This window comes from Triticum urartu, chromosome 5 (assembly GCF_003073215.2).
Source record: "Triticum urartu cultivar G1812 chromosome 5, Tu2.1, whole genome shotgun sequence".
NCBI classification, from domain to species: domain Eukaryota; kingdom Viridiplantae; phylum Streptophyta; class Magnoliopsida; order Poales; family Poaceae; genus Triticum; species Triticum urartu.
This window is the reverse complement of record NC_053026.1, coordinates 572,695,443-572,711,205: the sequence shown is the minus strand read 5'-3', so window position 1 is coordinate 572,711,205 and position 15,763 is coordinate 572,695,443. Positions and strand designations below refer to the sequence as shown.

The following is a 15,763-nucleotide window of genomic DNA, read 5'->3' as shown; positions in this document are numbered from 1 at the left end:
TTGAGCAATTGTAGTCTGTACCTTGCTTTTTTTGAGGGGTTAGTCTGTACCTTGCTGAGTTGCTGGGCCATGGTGTCTGAAGTATAAGCTTAGTAGTAGACTTGCTTGTTAAGGCTGCGGCCCATCAGACGAAATGGGCTCCGGCCCAGCAAGAAAGCCAGCTCATTCTACCCATTCCCTTTATTCCTTGCCCCGACGCGACGCGTTTTGTTTTGTTCCGTTTCCTTGGCGTGAACCGTAGCGGAACCGTCATCCATCGACGACTTCCGTCGCGCCCGAGGCACAGCGAGGCGCCCGAAACAATTGTCTGTCTCCATGGCGGCAACGACGACGGCGACGTCGAGGCGGGCGCCGGCCGTCCTCGCCCTCGCCCTCGCCCTCGCCCTCCTCCTCGCGGCGGCGCCCTCGGCCTCCGCCAGGGGCGACGGCAACGGCGTGTACGAGCCGTGCGCGGACGCGACGGTGAGCCGCGGCGACGGGTTCACCTTCGGGGTGGCCTTCGCGGGGCGCGACGCCTTCTTCTCCGGCGGCGTGCAGCTCTCCCCCTGCGACAGCCGCCTCAACCTGGCCGGCGCCGGCCCGCTGCTCGCGCTCTTCCGCCCCACCGTCGACGAGATTTCGCTCCTCACCGTCAACGCCTCCGGCGCCGGCGACCTGGTTAGTCGCCCTCCGCCGAGCTGCACCTCCTCAAGCCTTCCCTCCTGATTTTGCTGTTCGATCGAAGCTTTTTGTGCGAGGAATATAATCCGTAGGACGAACCCTAATTGATTTACCCATTTGCACCCCAGGGGAACTAATTGTTTGGCACAAAGAATTGTCTGCTAGCTCCTTTTTACTTCTTCTATTCTACTCTATAAATAGTAAATAAATCATGGTACTTTGCAAGCAAGAATTTGGAATGGCCATCAATCATGCAGTACGCCCTCCTTGCCTTTTGTCAATTAGTGTGTGAGGGATGAAGAAATTCAAATCGTTGGGGAGACCTCGCAAATCCATCGATGATGGCCTCTTGATTGGGGAGGTTTAAGCCAAAAAAACGGAGAGCTGGACAGTGTCCCACAAGCAACACGTCCAGACAACCGACAGCTACATTTTTGGGCTCATTGGAGGAGGGTGGATCCGTTAATGGCGCTCTCGACATGCCTCCGTGTTTCTCTGTGGCCCAACCTAGGTACTTGGTCGTTGCAATCTCGTCTGAGGATTTATTGAATGTGCTGTCCCCTCACTTTGGAGAAATTTCCCCTTCAACTGATTGATTGGGCTCAGCCGTTTGTTTTTAAGATAGTAGTAGAGATGGCAGACTGTCATGATGAGGACCCTCATTTATTTCTCATCTTCCTGATCCATTGACGGCATTTTGTTTTTTTTCCCTTGCAAATATGGGTCAAGACTCAAGATGCTGCATACAGTAAGAACGATTTCAGTAGTACTGAAAATTTCAGCACACTGTAATTAGTTGCCGAGACAACCTGCTGAGAAGAACTGCACAATAGCTTTGCATAGTTCAATCATGATACAATTGTTACTTTCTTGTACTCGAGTAGATAAGATAGCCAGATAGGTGTACTTATGAAATGTCTTGTTGGACAGTTCTGACATAAAAGATGATGGGTTCATCATTAGTTCTAACATGCCGTTCTTTCACTCTGTTCCAGACATCCGCTGGTGGGTACATGGTGGCATTTGCCGGGAGGAAATTCGCGGCAAGGTCGCCGCCCGTGTTCGTCGGCAACAGCTCGTACACAGTCACCGGCTTCACCCTGGTGCGCCCATAATTAACCCGTAACCTGGGCCAAATCACCGGCGACCATCTGCTCAACTGACGCCTATCTCTGTTTCCCAGGTGTTCGAGTTCCACAAGGGCACGCTCCAGAACCTCTTCTGGAAGTCCGACGGCTGCTCGTCGTGCTCCGGGCAGGCCAACTTCGGGTGCGTCGAGAACAGTTGCGCGATCAAGACGTCGAGCTGCAGGGGCAACGGCGGCGGCGGGCAGGTGGACTGCAGCCCCGGGATCCAGCTGGCCTTCTCCGGCACGGACAAGCACGAGGCGGTGCTCAACTCGTGGTACGAGGTGTCCAAGCTGAAGCAGTACTCCCTCTTCGGCCTCTTCTCCGGCCTCAAGGACTCCCTGGCCGGCCAGTTCAGCAACTTCTTCTAGCATCGTGTCGTGTGTGCTCGGTCCGTCCACATCGTGCAGCTTCTGAAGGCAGTCACACACACCCGTTGCCTCATATTGCGTCGTCACCCGTGTAGTGTTTGTTCAAGCTGTCGCGATATACTGTCACCCGTGCATGCCGTGTGACGTTTGTAACAAAATGCTCTGTGTATCGATTATCAGCTGCTACGTACGCTCGTTAACTGATAGGTACATATAGAGACAGTGTAAGCTACGTACGACGAAACTAGTGTATTTTTTGTAATGTATAATGTAATGGTATTTGTGTATTTTTGTGGTACGGTATGGAAGAGATGGTGGTTTGAAACGAGTACATTGATTGACTGTCCACGATGCAACTATTGGAGAAAAGTGGGATGTTGGGTGAGCTAAAATTTTGTTACTTTGGGCTGTTGTACGTTTATAAAAGGAGAGCATTCGTTTGTGACGCGCGTCCTTGTGATCCGGCCAGCGCCGGCACGTACGGTGGCCCGAGTCGAGAATGACGAGCGCTTGCACTTTGCTCTCTTCATAGAAGCTACCTGATCGGACCCTCCTGCGGCCGCCAGCACCCTCCTTCCTCGCCGCAGTTAGATGACGAGGCCGATGGCGGCGGGGTGTTCCGCCTTCTCTCTCAGTGTTACATAATCTCGAGTCCGCTAGTACCAGCGTTTCTGATCCACATGCGTTAACCAAACCCAATTGAAGAGCAACACCGACTTATAACAGGCCTTAGGCCCATCCCCCTCAAAAGACTAGCCTGTTAGGAGGGGACACCCCCGTCCTTATAAATCGTGTCCCGCCTCCTCCCACAACTGACGTGGGACTAAACCCAACACTCAGGGCCTCCACCACATGACGGCGCGGCTGGGCCGGGACACCGTGATGGCGAGGGGCGCCGTGGTGCGGCGGCGGATCCCCACAACGGCTTCATGGTGGCGTCGCCATGGTGGAGGCAGCGGAATGGTGGTGACCCTAGTGCTCCTATCGCATCACGACAACGATATGCATGATCAGTCCTTCTTGATCTGGTCGTCGACGTGTTCCGAAACCACTGCCGGAGATCTTGCCCAAGGATATCTGGATCGGATAGAATCCGGTCGTGCGCGTCCATATCAGCCTGCGCGGCTCCATGAGGGCGCGGCGTGAAGCTTTGTTTGTTTGTCGATACCATGAGACATGCCGGTATCCCGATTTTCATGGCATAGACAGCGGTGGAGAAAGTCATGGTGACTGAGATCGGAGGATCAGTAAGGCGGAGGGGGCCTTGGAGGCACTAGAGGATTTCATTTTTTGGTGGTGCTCCTCGGGTGCCGAGTCGTGACTTTCAGGATGAAAACCTAAGGTCTGATCTTCATTGGCTGTGTCTGGCAATTGCCTTGCAGGTATTGTTTTGAAAGCACGGACTTTCTCTAGGGTCAAAACTTAATATCTTGGATCGGCTGTCGATGGTGTTTGTGCACTTTTTTCTTCTTGAAAACATTGTTTTTTGAAGATCTTTTATGTTTTGGGGTGTTGTCTTTGGTGGTGGTTTATGGGTCATTGTGATGAGGCCTTTGTTTTTTCTCTATCTTTTATAATTTTTCTTTTTGGGCTGTGTGTATCTTAGATTTCTTTGTGACATCTTGTTGGTGTAGAGACTAAGAGTAGTTAATATCTTCACGAAATTAATATATAGAAAAGGCTTGCTCTGTTGCTCACGAAACAGAAGATACGGTTCGCCGGCCACTGGCGCGAGGGACCGAACCAACTAACGAACATTACCTTCCTACGTATACCTGGCAATTAGGCGCCTGCTCCTCTTCTTGCACGCTTGACGCAGCACTTTCATGCGGTCAGGAGACCGAGCACCTGTGGAGTATGCATGTCGCCAACTTTTCATTTCATTTCTTGTAATGCGTGACTCAGCCCATTTGGACGAGAGAGAGACAAAAAAAAAAGGTGTTCTGGTCAAGCTGGACACGTGCTCCTCCGCTCGCCTCGACGATTGATCGGGTCAAACACGACTAACCGTATAGTATATATGAATATAATGAACACACCGCAAAAAAAAGAATATAATGAACGACGATGGCTCCGTCATCAGGGGACGGCTACCGACGGAATTTACCGCCACCCAATCCAATCCAATCCAATCCAGGCAGTTCACGTAGAATTTGCCGCCACATCCTACGACTTTTACCCATACTACTTAATTTTCACCCCGCGTCGAGCTGGTTTGTCCGGCGCGGCGCGGCGCGCTGCAGATATGGAATCCGTTGCACATGCCCGCCTGGTGAACTTTGTACAGCCAGCTAAGCTGCGTGCCGCACTTAGCTGACGCGGTTATTAGGCTCGAGATTTCCGGTTTCCAGACATGGATAGCCGACGCACCCACGCCACCGCGTGATCCAAGGACCGGACCCAACCTGGACGCCAAGCCATCGGATCGGATCGGATCGGGTCGGGCGTATTACTATTGGATCCACTTGCCGCAGGGAGAAGGAAGGGTGTGGGTCGCCGTCCGTCCCCTTCCTCCCACCTTCCCCGAGCACGAGACGGCAGACCCCTTCAACCCGACTCCGCGTCCCCGCCCCGATCAGTACCGGTTAAGTAACTAACCCCTTCTCCCTCCCTTGTCCACTCTGCTTCTCCCCCTCCAAGAAACCGGCGTACAGATCGATCGATCGGCCCTTGCCTGAGCCGGCAGCAGTAGACATGAACAACCTCTTCTCCAGCTCGTGGAAGCGCGCGGGCGCGGGGGGCGACGGCGGGGACCTGGAGTCGGGCGGCGTGGAGATGACGGCGCCGCCGGGCGCCGCGGCGGGGGCGAGCCTGGACCGCTTCTTCGAGGACGTGGAGTCCATCAAGGACGACCTGCGGGAGCTGGAGCGGATCCAGCGCTCCCTCCACGACGCCAACGAGTCGGGCAAGTCGCTCCACGACGCCTCCGCCGTGCGCGCGCTCCGCTCCCGCATGGACGCCGACGTCGCCGCCGCCATCAAGAAGGCCAAGGTCGTCAAGCTGCGCCTCGAGTCGCTCGACCGGGCCAACGCCGCCAACCGCTCCGTGGCCGGGTGCGGGCCGGGCTCCTCCACGGACCGCACCCGCACCTCCGTCGTGGCCGGCCTGCGCAAGAAGCTGCGGGACGCCATGGAGGCCTTCTCCTCCCTCCGCTCCCGCATCACCTCCGAGTACCGGGACACCGTCGCGCGGCGCTACTTCACGGTGACGGGGGCCCAGCCCGACGAGGCGACGCTGGACACGCTGGCGGAGACGGGCGAGGGGGAGCGGTTCCTGCAGCGGGCCATCGCGGAGCAGCAGGGCCGCGGGGAGGTGCTGGGCGTGGTGGCGGAGATCCAGGAGCGGCACGGCGCCGTGGCGGACCTGGAGAGGTCGCTGCTGGAGCTGCAGCAGGTGTTCAACGACATGGCCGTGCTGGTGGCGGCGCAGGGGGAGCAGCTGGACGACATCGAGGGCCACGTCGGGCGGGCAAGGTCGTTCGTGGACCGGGGGCGCGAGCAGCTGCAGGTCGCCCGCAAGCACCAGAAGAGCTCCCGCAAGTGGACCTGCATCGGCATCGGCATCCTGCTCGTCATTATACTTATCATCGTCATCCCCATCGTGCTCACGAACACCAACAAGAGCAGCAACAACAACAACCAGCAGTAGCCTGTGGATCTGCCTGCCCGTGGCGATGATGATCCGGGCTTGCTTGCTTCTTGCTGGGTGTTGTTGGTTGTTTTTTGTGGAATTTTTTGCGATTGTAATTACTCCGTCCGTGCGGTTCGTTGAGCCACTCGATTACGTTACTATACTAGTAAAAATGCCCGTGCGTTGCAACGGGTCAAAAAGATAGCAAAATCTGCTTTGTGTGTGTCATTGCGCAACATTTCTTATATTCAATTCTAATTATCTCTTTTTTGGAGTATGAAGTGTGGATTTGAATAAGCCACCTTAACATCCTTCATCTGATTAGAGAGTACTTGTGCATGGAATAGTTTGTCAATCGTTTTTTTACTTTTCGAGAGAACATGAATATTTATTTATTTTAAAGTAACATATTTGAATTTTTTTATCATTTTTTAAATGGGATCTTTTACAATTCGCATTTTTTAACACATGATTTTTGAAAATAATTTTGATTTATATATTTTTTGAAAATATTCTTAAATACAAACATTTTAAAAAAATTGGTACATTTCTAGGACATATTGAATGACGAGGAGACATGAGCAGGCGGCGGCAGTGCTTGGCCCAAACAAAACACTTCATGCTCGTGTCTCCTCGTCGTTCTAGGGATACAAAGCACTTCATGTCGTGTTCTTCCACCATGGCCATCAGACTATATTTTTTTAAAAGCGAACGGGCAACCAAACTGTTGCAGCTGTCATCGGTTGGACCGCCGCTTCACCGGTTTGTTTGTGACAAAAAAACCAAGTTATTAAAAATAACCTTAGATCAAATGAGTACACATAATATTGGATGTAATATAAAAATAACCAAGCATAATTTATATGAACCCCACAGATTCAAAACAACAGAAAAGTATGAATGGTCATTGCCGGCCAACTTTTTTGTATGCGAGAAGAGAATGGCCATTGAATTAGAGCATGTTCAGGTGCACGCACGCAACCGATGTTATTTATTTTAATTGCTCCCTTCTCGGCCCGTGCACATTCAGCAACAGCATCGTTCTTTTTATTCTTTTCCTTTAATGCTCATACATAAGAGCAAATTTTATTCCTTCATATTTCTTTCATTTTTTGCTTTATAAGAGCCGAATTTACTCCTTTTAATCTCTTCCCTTTCCTTATGAGTGAAATAATTTCTTTCCTTTCTGCTTATATAAGAGCCGAGTTTTCTCCTTCTTTTAATTTCTTCTCTTTCCTTATGAGTGGAATAATTCCTTTCCATTTTTCTTACACGAGAGCCGAATTTACTTCCTTTAATTCCTTCTCTTTCATTATGAGTGGAATAATTTCTTTCCTTATTGCTTACATAAGAGCCGAGTTTACTCCTTTTAATTCCTTCTCTTTTCTTCCTGCTTGTATTCCGGGACCCACTCCTTGAGTTGGCTTATTGATTTCGAATCATACACATGTATAAATTGGTGGGACATCGATGGCAGATTATATGACCCTCACTATTTTTATGTAAAGAACCCAAATAAGAGGTGGCCTTGTTGCCTCCAACTTTTCATTCCCTTTGAATCTTCTAACACAAAGGCCAGCCAGGTCACAGGGGCTGAGACATTTAAACTCACCTTCCCTTTAGTTGCCAATTTGAAGGGAGGGATTGAATTAGGCTGTGCTTATGGCCAATTAAGATGCCACTGTCCATGAGCGATCAATTTAAAATCAAAAGTGATAACCTAGCTTCTAATATAAATAAAAATCCAATTCTTCTGTAGTTGGATACCCAAATTTAGCATACTGCACATTCATCTCTCTTATCGTTAGTGTTTTGTTCTGCAAAAATAGGTTCAGTATTAAAAATCAAGGCAACTTCTCTGCACACAATTTCCTGGGAAGAGACAGCAAACCTTTGCACCACTCAAATGTCGCAGGTGACTTGTTTTAGTTCAGGATCTTGAAAAAGTCAAACCAACATACCTTTCCCGCTAACAGCCAGTGGTAAGCATGTGCCGCTGGAGCCCGACCAACTTCCCTTGATCACATTTACTGTCTCCTATCCACGGCGACAAAGGGAAAAATGCATTGATCTAGAGTAGTTTATTTCACAACTTATGTGGTGGTCATTTCATGTATAACAAATATCAATATGTTTCTTTGAATATATTCATTCTGCTTTTGAGCTCACAAGCATCCGGGTGAAGAGTAAATGCAGACAGAATAGCAAACATAACAAACCTATTCTTGCAAACAAACACGTTCCGGTGTTCAAGCTGCATGCAAAACTTCATGAAGAAAAAACACTTGTGGTGCTTTGCCAAAAAAAAAAAGCTTTTAAAATAGTTTTTTAACTATTTGTTTATTTTTCTAATCCAACATTAATGTTATTTTTTCATGAAATGTTGCACAAATAGTTCTACATGTTTGTTTCCAAAAGATTTCTTTAAATTTTATTGATATTATTTGAGCTCAAGAGCCAAGTTCATGTCCCATCTTCCTTCTGGCATTTCTTATGCAACAATCAAGTAAAAAAATAGGACGAACCTATAATTAGATCCTTGCCATGCCGAGCTGAGTCGGGCCGAGCAATTACAGAATAGGCATTTCTTCCATATGTTACCATTACATATCTGCAACTGCAGAAGAAGATTTTCTTCTTCATCAATACCCATACATTGGTCCTTGTCAGATCAGAAGGCGAAGGGCAGTGCATCTCACTTCCCCACACTCTGTTCCATCTATGAGAGTGTGATCAACATGGATTGCGTTGCCGGGAAGGGGGAAATAATAGTAGGTGGTGGCTGCGCCGCCGAGGATGAGCAGGGCGTAGCCACCAACGTGCTTGTGGGGGTTGGTGTTGGAGGAGACAGGGGAGGACACAGACGTTGTGGTCGCAGTTGGGGCTGCTGAAGCAAGAATACAGGGGAGGCAGTGAAACGTTGGGGCTCGAACGATTCCGGTGGTGAAATGTTGGGGCTGTGGCTCGTTTCCAGCCCAGTATTTTTTTAAATTAGCAGTGAAATGTATAGACTACAAGAGCAGCCCAAGCCCAATACGAAGCTATCCTTATTTGATGACCTAGACGAGCAGCATGTACCCACTGACCCACGCGATGCATCCATCCCCCCGCCGCCACACACAGCTGTTGCTCACACCTCCCTCCCTCTTACATTCTTTTCTTCTTCCCAACGCATCCATAATCCGTCCCTGCCGCACGCACACAGGCATGCTTTCGTCGCCGAGCGCACACACGCACGCAGATGCTCACACAGTGCCCACCCATGTTCTTCTCTGCTTGTGTTGCGTCCTCACCAACGTCGGCAGGTGCGTGCCCTCCGCCTCAACGCCGCACCGCCACTTGCTCTGGCACGCCCTGGTGGCCGGCGGTGACCACCATCACTCACAGCACATCCACAACATGCACCTCCCTTGTCCATCCACTCACGATCCGCTCAGGCTAAACAGAGCCGGTGCAGAACGAGCCGAGCCACCCATATGCAGCTCGTTGGCATCACCCAGCCGAGCCGAGCTAGCTGCTTCCGAGCGAGCTAACATGGCCGTCTGAATTCGGCTTGGCTCGTGTCCAGTTCTAATCGGCAACATACTTACCCAGGTCGAAGTCAGGGAGACAGGGAAGGGGGTGGTGGAGACGGCGAGGAGGGGTTTGTGGTAGTGGTCGGCAATGGAGCCTGGGGGCGAACGAACGACGGCACCGACCTATCCAGATCCTTCTTTCTTTCCTGAGATGGCGCTAGATGAGGTGGGGTAGAGATGGGCTAAACACTGAATTGGAGTGGCAGGGGGTTATTTGTAAAATTGCCATAGTTTGTCTCAGACGCGTTGGATGCAAATCGGATGGCTGTAAATGAAAGATGGCAGGCACACCATCATTACCAACTCAGATTTTTATAGGAGTAGAGATGACTATATATATATATATATATATATATATATATATATATATATATATATATATATATATATCGGCGATTTAGTAGTGGTAATTATGCAGTTGATTAAGTTTGGGTTGGAGTGTGGAGCCGGGCCTGTGTGACAGGTGAGCCAACTTTGACTTGGTCGGAGTCCATGTGCCGGCGCGGCTGACCGGCGACGCAATCAAGAGAAGAAGAAGAGAAGATTCATTCAGGCTCCTGACGCGAGGCACCGCTCGTTGGTTGGAGTAATCTACGGTGGCAGGCCGTCAAATCTGGAGCTGCCTGCGTGCTCCCGACGGCTTGCAAGCTTTTTGAAAGGCAAACCTTCCGTATCATTTCGAGGCAGGCTGGACTTCGACAAGATTGCGACGCAGTAGTATAATTCTGCTCATTAGGTTCAAGATTAGCCGAACCACCACTGGAATTGCACCAAGTCCGGTACATGGCGCAATTCTGTCCGTTCTAAGGGAACGCATAAGGCCCCGCTTGGATCACCGTTTTCGCTCGTACTCGGCTGTACGGGTCGTTTTGTTTCTAGGCGAAAAATCAGCCTTGACGGGTAATTTACATGTGTAAAATAAAACTTGCATCGCATGTTCAGTCTGACAATAGAACTTTAAAAATACGGTTTTATGGTCACCTAATTTGACTCAATCGTGCAGATACAGTTACAATACATTGATTCTTAACTGAGAAAAATACTTTACTTCTATTCTACACCACCCTTATTTTTCAGGGAAGCCCAACAGCTTCTGCGGGAGTACCAACCGAGCAGCGAGTAAAGTGCAGCGGTTGTAAGAGCATCTCCAACAGCCGCCCAACGCGCGGCGCGCTAAAAAGCAGTTTGCAGTGCGCCCATCGTCTGAAAAAGCACGGCGGGCAACGCTGGCTTCAGCAGCCGCATTAAAATTTAGCGAGCTTACGCATAGCTCCAGCAGCCACGCTAAAATGCAGCGCACGCGTAATTGCAGCAGCCGAACATCGCGTACATATTTTTAAATAAAAACGATACTAAATACAAATTCATAGATAAAAATGATACATAGGTATTTTACATAGTTTCACAGCATAGATAGATAAAACTACGGTCCAACGATATAAAAAACTATTAGATAGTGCAATGCAACTACAATCTACTCCCAGTCGCCATCATCATCATCCTCGCTCGTCTGATCCAAGGTATCGAGCCACATGTCGTCTCAACGAGGATCATTATCCGTAAAGATCAACTGCCCACCAATTTCAACGATATCGCCTTGTGATAACGCCAGGGCCTTCCGCCGACGCCTGTCCAACCGTTCCACGCGGCGCTTTGCCATCTGCTTCGCCCAGTAGGCTTGCTCGTCGGCGGCGTCCTCTGGATGGCGCAGTCGCCACTCCGCCATGGCCCGCTCGTCCTCCTCGGCGATGAGGAGGTGGCGCTGCCGTCGAGCGTGCTCCGCACGGTCCTGGTCCGTGATAAGACGAGGCGGAGGGGCGCCGTCCTGCGCCTGCTGGCGCGTGTGGACGTCCTGGAAGTTCATCTGCGTGCGCGGCCCGTCTAGGCGTCACGCCGCCGTGTCGTATGCGCGGGCGGCCTCGTGCGCAGTCTGGAATGTGCCGAGGCCGAGCCGAACGTCGCCGGATCGGATCTCGGCGTAGTACGAGCCGTTGGGACGCTGGCGGACGCCGCGGTAGCCCGACGCTTCTCGGCGGCGCGGCGGCATGGTGGCGCGTCGGTGGCGGGGCGTTGGAGCGGCGAGGAAGCAACGAGGAAGTGGGGAAGACGCGCGTGACGGCAGAAGAGGAAGAGAGAGTGTGGAATAGCCGTGTGGCGAGCGCCGCAATTTAAAGGCGCCGGAAGCGGTACGCCAAAAATAGCGCGCGAGCCGCCGCCTTTTCTCGCGCGCGCGCAAACTATTCCCCCGCGCTAGTTTCCCGCCACCGCTAGAGCGTGCAAAAATGTCCCCCGCACGCTAAAAACTCAGTTCACCGCGCACGCGCCTTTTGACGCGGCTGTTAGAGATGCTCTAAGTAAGGCTTGTCGTGTACTAAAAAGAGTGATCATCTTTTCTTCCCTTCTAGTGACACTGAGGGAGCAGCATGCATACGCATAGTTACCCTCCGCAACGATCACTTCTCTAGCGGAAACACTCCCAACGCGCCTTAGCACTGCAACGTGTCGTACATTAGGCGCACCTCGCGTGAGTATGATTTTTCCCGTTTCTAGAGGCGTTTTTGGGTTTTATTTGTTTTATTTTGAGGGTGCTTGATACGTTTTAGTTTCATGACTAAAAGTAGTGGGACTAAAACTTGCTAGCCTCACCTATGCTTGAATCCAAATACTAAAAAAACTAAAATCAAGTTATTGAGCATTTATTATTCTTCAAACCCTTCAATCCAGAACTCGCATGTGTTAAAGGAGAGGCATTAAATGAGGAGAGGAGAGGGCTAATACATATTTTAGTAGGTTTCCTATGACTAAAAAATTTTAGGCTCAAGACTAGTCCTAGCCTCTCTTTAGTCAGGAGTGCTTGAAACTTTAGCCTCTAAAAGAGACTATTTTTAGTCAGACTAAAAATAGTCCCTTGGATTCAAGCACCCTCTTTGGCTTTTCGACTCATATGTTTATCTTGATTTCTTAGGTTTTGGCTAAATTTTTGGTTCTTTTCCAAGAAGATCGTTTTTCCAAGAAAAGCACACCATTTGCTTTTGCGAGAAGTATAACATGTGTTTTCGTGAAAGCACAGTTGTACTTCCGCGAGAAGCACATCTGCTTCCGCGAGAAAGCATAATTCATGTTTCCAAAAAAAAGCGCAATTATACTTCTTGAAAAGTGAAAAAAATACAGTTGTGCTTCTCCAAAGAAAAGAAAAGCACAACCGCAGGCTTCTATGAAAAGCGCAACTGATCTTTTGGGTTTTTAACTTTTTCCTTTTGGTTTTCTTTTCTTTTGTTTTTTATTGCCAGTTTTTTCCGGGTTTTTCATATTTGTTTTTTTTTTGTTTTTCCCAACTTCTAGTTTCTTCGAGATTTTTTTCATGAAAAAAATTTGTCTAAACATATGAACATGTGATGTGGTTTCAAAGATTTTGACACAATAATCTAATGATGAAAATGGCTCGACACTTGAATGCACGACTTAAGAGATAAACCGTCTTAAAAACCGAATCCGTGAAAAAGAGGAAAATTTTCAGGTTACGACAATTGACGCACATGCAATACGTCATTTGCTAGCACCAGAGAAGGTGGAAAGTGACCGTTGCAAGGGTATCCCTTAACTAGTGATTTCGTAGTTCTCCGAAAACATTAGTCAAAGGGTATCTCTTGGATAGGTCACTCCCACTTCCCATCATGATGACAAGTGGCGCATTGTTTTTGCGACATTTGTCGCATCCTAAGAGCTTTGTTTTCAGATTAAAAACATTTTGTCTTTTGAACCATGTTCAAATCACCATTTTCACCATTGCGTTTCTCATGACAAGATCTTCAAAACTGGATCACATGTTAATAGGTATGGATGAACTTCTTTTAAGAAAATCAGAAATAAGAAAATAAGAAAAGAAAAACAATAACCAAAAGCACAACTCTGATTTTTCTTCTTCTGAAGTAGAGTTGTGTTTTTCACTTTTTGGGAAGCACATAGCAGTGCTTTACCAGAAGCATAACTGTGATTTTCACTTTACGGGAAGTAGAGTTGTGCCTCCCGATAGGCACATGTGTGCTTTCACCGGAAGCACAACTGTGTTTTTCACAGCTTTTTTTTGTGGGGTTTTTTTCACTTCTTTTTGTGAAGCACGACTGTGTTTGTCGCATGGTGGGTTTCACGAGAGAATATAAAAAAGAACATCACAAAAACCTAGAAAAATAAAGCAAAGTCCAAAACCGAAAAAACCGCAAGAAAAACGAGCAAAAAAGACGTATTCGAGAGGGTGCACTCAATGCGCGGCATGTGGCGGTAGTCGAGCGCCCTCAAAAGTGTCTGTTAGGACCACCTGACACATGTGATAAGCAATCCAAACAATTAAAAAAAATTATCCGCTGGGTTGGCCCCCCGAATAGGTACCCAGTAAATAGTTGCCCCTAGTTCCTCTCGTTATATAAACCTACTCACCGAAAGAGCTATATATATTGCTCTTTGCAAGCGCTAGTAGCATGGCCTACGTGTGTTTCCATCAGTTTCGAAGAGTGGTTTTGGGATAATTCTATTATTCGGCTTGGATTGGTTTTAGAAACTTTTGTGCATTTTCGATGATCAGGTAGACAGTGGTATCCCAACCCAATAGGGTTCAAGTCCCGATGCTTGCATTTATCCTGGATTTATTTCAGGATTTTTGGTGATGCACGTTTAGTGGGAGAAGACGTTCCGGCTTAGTCTCGAAAGTGCTCATAGGTATAGGGTGTGTGTGTGTGTTCATAGGGGTGAGCGTATTCACGTATATATGAGTGCTCGTGTTTGTACCGTGTTCAAAAAAACATGTATGAAGTGTTAGAACACTTTCCCATTTTGCCTATGTGTTTTGATCACTATTTTTTCCTCATCTTTTGTGCATTCTTTCCTTTTGCCTATGTATTTTGATCACTATTTTTTCCTTTTTTTCCTTTTTTTATTTTTTAATACAATGAGCTTTTGTCACATACAAGGTAGACATTTTTTAGATACACTTTGAATATTTTTCAAATGCACATTCAACATTTTTTTAATACACGATGCACATTTCTTAACTCGTATTGAACATTTTTCACAAATGCCATGAACATTGTTTTGGAACATAAAAACATGTGTGAAGTGTTGGAACATATTTTAATTGCCACACATATTTTTTAATGGTACAAAAACATTTTTCAAGTTTACACGAGCATTATTTATGTTGTATATTTTTTTAGATTTCATGAACATACTTTTGAAATGCGTAAACGTTTTTTGTTGGCAATTACGCAAACATTTTTATATTGTATATTTTTAAATGACACTAACATATTTTGAAATGTGAATATTTTTTTCGATCATACAAAACATTTTTATGAAATTACGTGAACATTTTTCACACTATAAAAATTTAAAAAAAATGAAATTAATATATTTTTGAAATGCGTGAACATCTTCTAAATGTTATGAACATTTTTTAATAGATGGTACTATTGATCCATAGTTTTTATTTTTTCTCATATAATGTATGGCCTCTTGCTTCATGTCCCACTTTAGGCCTGGGCGTTAGGCGGTCGCCCCTCTCGCCTAGGCCCAGAGACGGCCTTGGATTCACTCAGTCATATATCATTAATTATTCAACGTCAAGCACCGATGCTTAATGAATAGGCTTACAATGAAGAAATGACCCTAGTAAGTGTCATACATGTAGAACGAACACATGACAATTCCGAAAGTTTTTTATGGCAAATTTAGTGACGCAAAGATCGTAAATTTAGTTGTCAAGCATGGCAATTTTCTTTTTAAATGGCAATTTTCAGTTTTTTTGGGTTTATTTTTCTTTCGGGTGGTAACAGTTGTAAAAAATGTCAGGACCAAAATGCTTCATGTCACAGGTATGACAGTTATCATTTTGATAAGAAAACGGTGATTCAGAAACATTTGTCTCTGATCATTATTGCACCACGTGATTCAACTCCTACTTCTCACTAAGAGCAGCCGTTCGGTGCATTACCCAGCCCATATGTAACACATTTTTTTTTTGATAAAGGATGTTTTTCTATTCATAATATAGCATCAAGGGATACAATCATAATGAGTACAACACCCGTTAAGATGCACACATCCAACACTAACACATACAAATAATCACATCTGCTTGGAGCAAAGTCATACACGACCAAAGCTATGCCAGACGGAGTGATAAAAAGAAAAATTCCCGAAGTGATTCGACAATATACGGTGGTGACCATCGGCACCCATCATCTATTGACAACACAAGGAATACGAGAAATGTTCTTCAAAAGCGACGCCTCCAGGAAGGGAACGACACACAAGCGCCGCCGTCGCCGGGTCCAACCACCAAAGGTCAAACCATGGGTTTTCACCTTGAAGATCAAGTCCGAGCAAACTTCAAACAATGCCTTCATCA

The 15,763-nt window shown here is 47.4% G+C and overlaps 2 protein-coding genes across 2 annotated transcripts; both read left to right on the top strand.

The window, feature by feature from the left end:
- Positions 1-213: 213 nt before the first annotated feature.
- LOC125510853 lies at positions 214-2,489 on the top strand. Its single transcript, XM_048676127.1, has 3 exons — positions 214-657; positions 1,656-1,763; positions 1,844-2,489. The coding sequence occupies exons 1-3, from the start codon at positions 316-318 to the stop codon at positions 2,156-2,158; spliced, it is 765 nt and encodes a 254-aa protein (XP_048532084.1). The 5' UTR covers positions 214-315; the 3' UTR covers positions 2,159-2,489.
- A 2,198-nt stretch (positions 2,490-4,687) lies between these two features.
- LOC125510851 (syntaxin-121-like) lies at positions 4,688-6,065 on the top strand. Its single transcript, XM_048676124.1, has one exon. It carries the CDS (start codon positions 4,853-4,855, stop codon positions 5,804-5,806), a length of 954 nt encoding a protein of 317 aa, XP_048532081.1. The 5' UTR covers positions 4,688-4,852; the 3' UTR covers positions 5,807-6,065.
- The last annotated feature ends 9,698 nt before the right edge of the window (positions 6,066-15,763 follow it).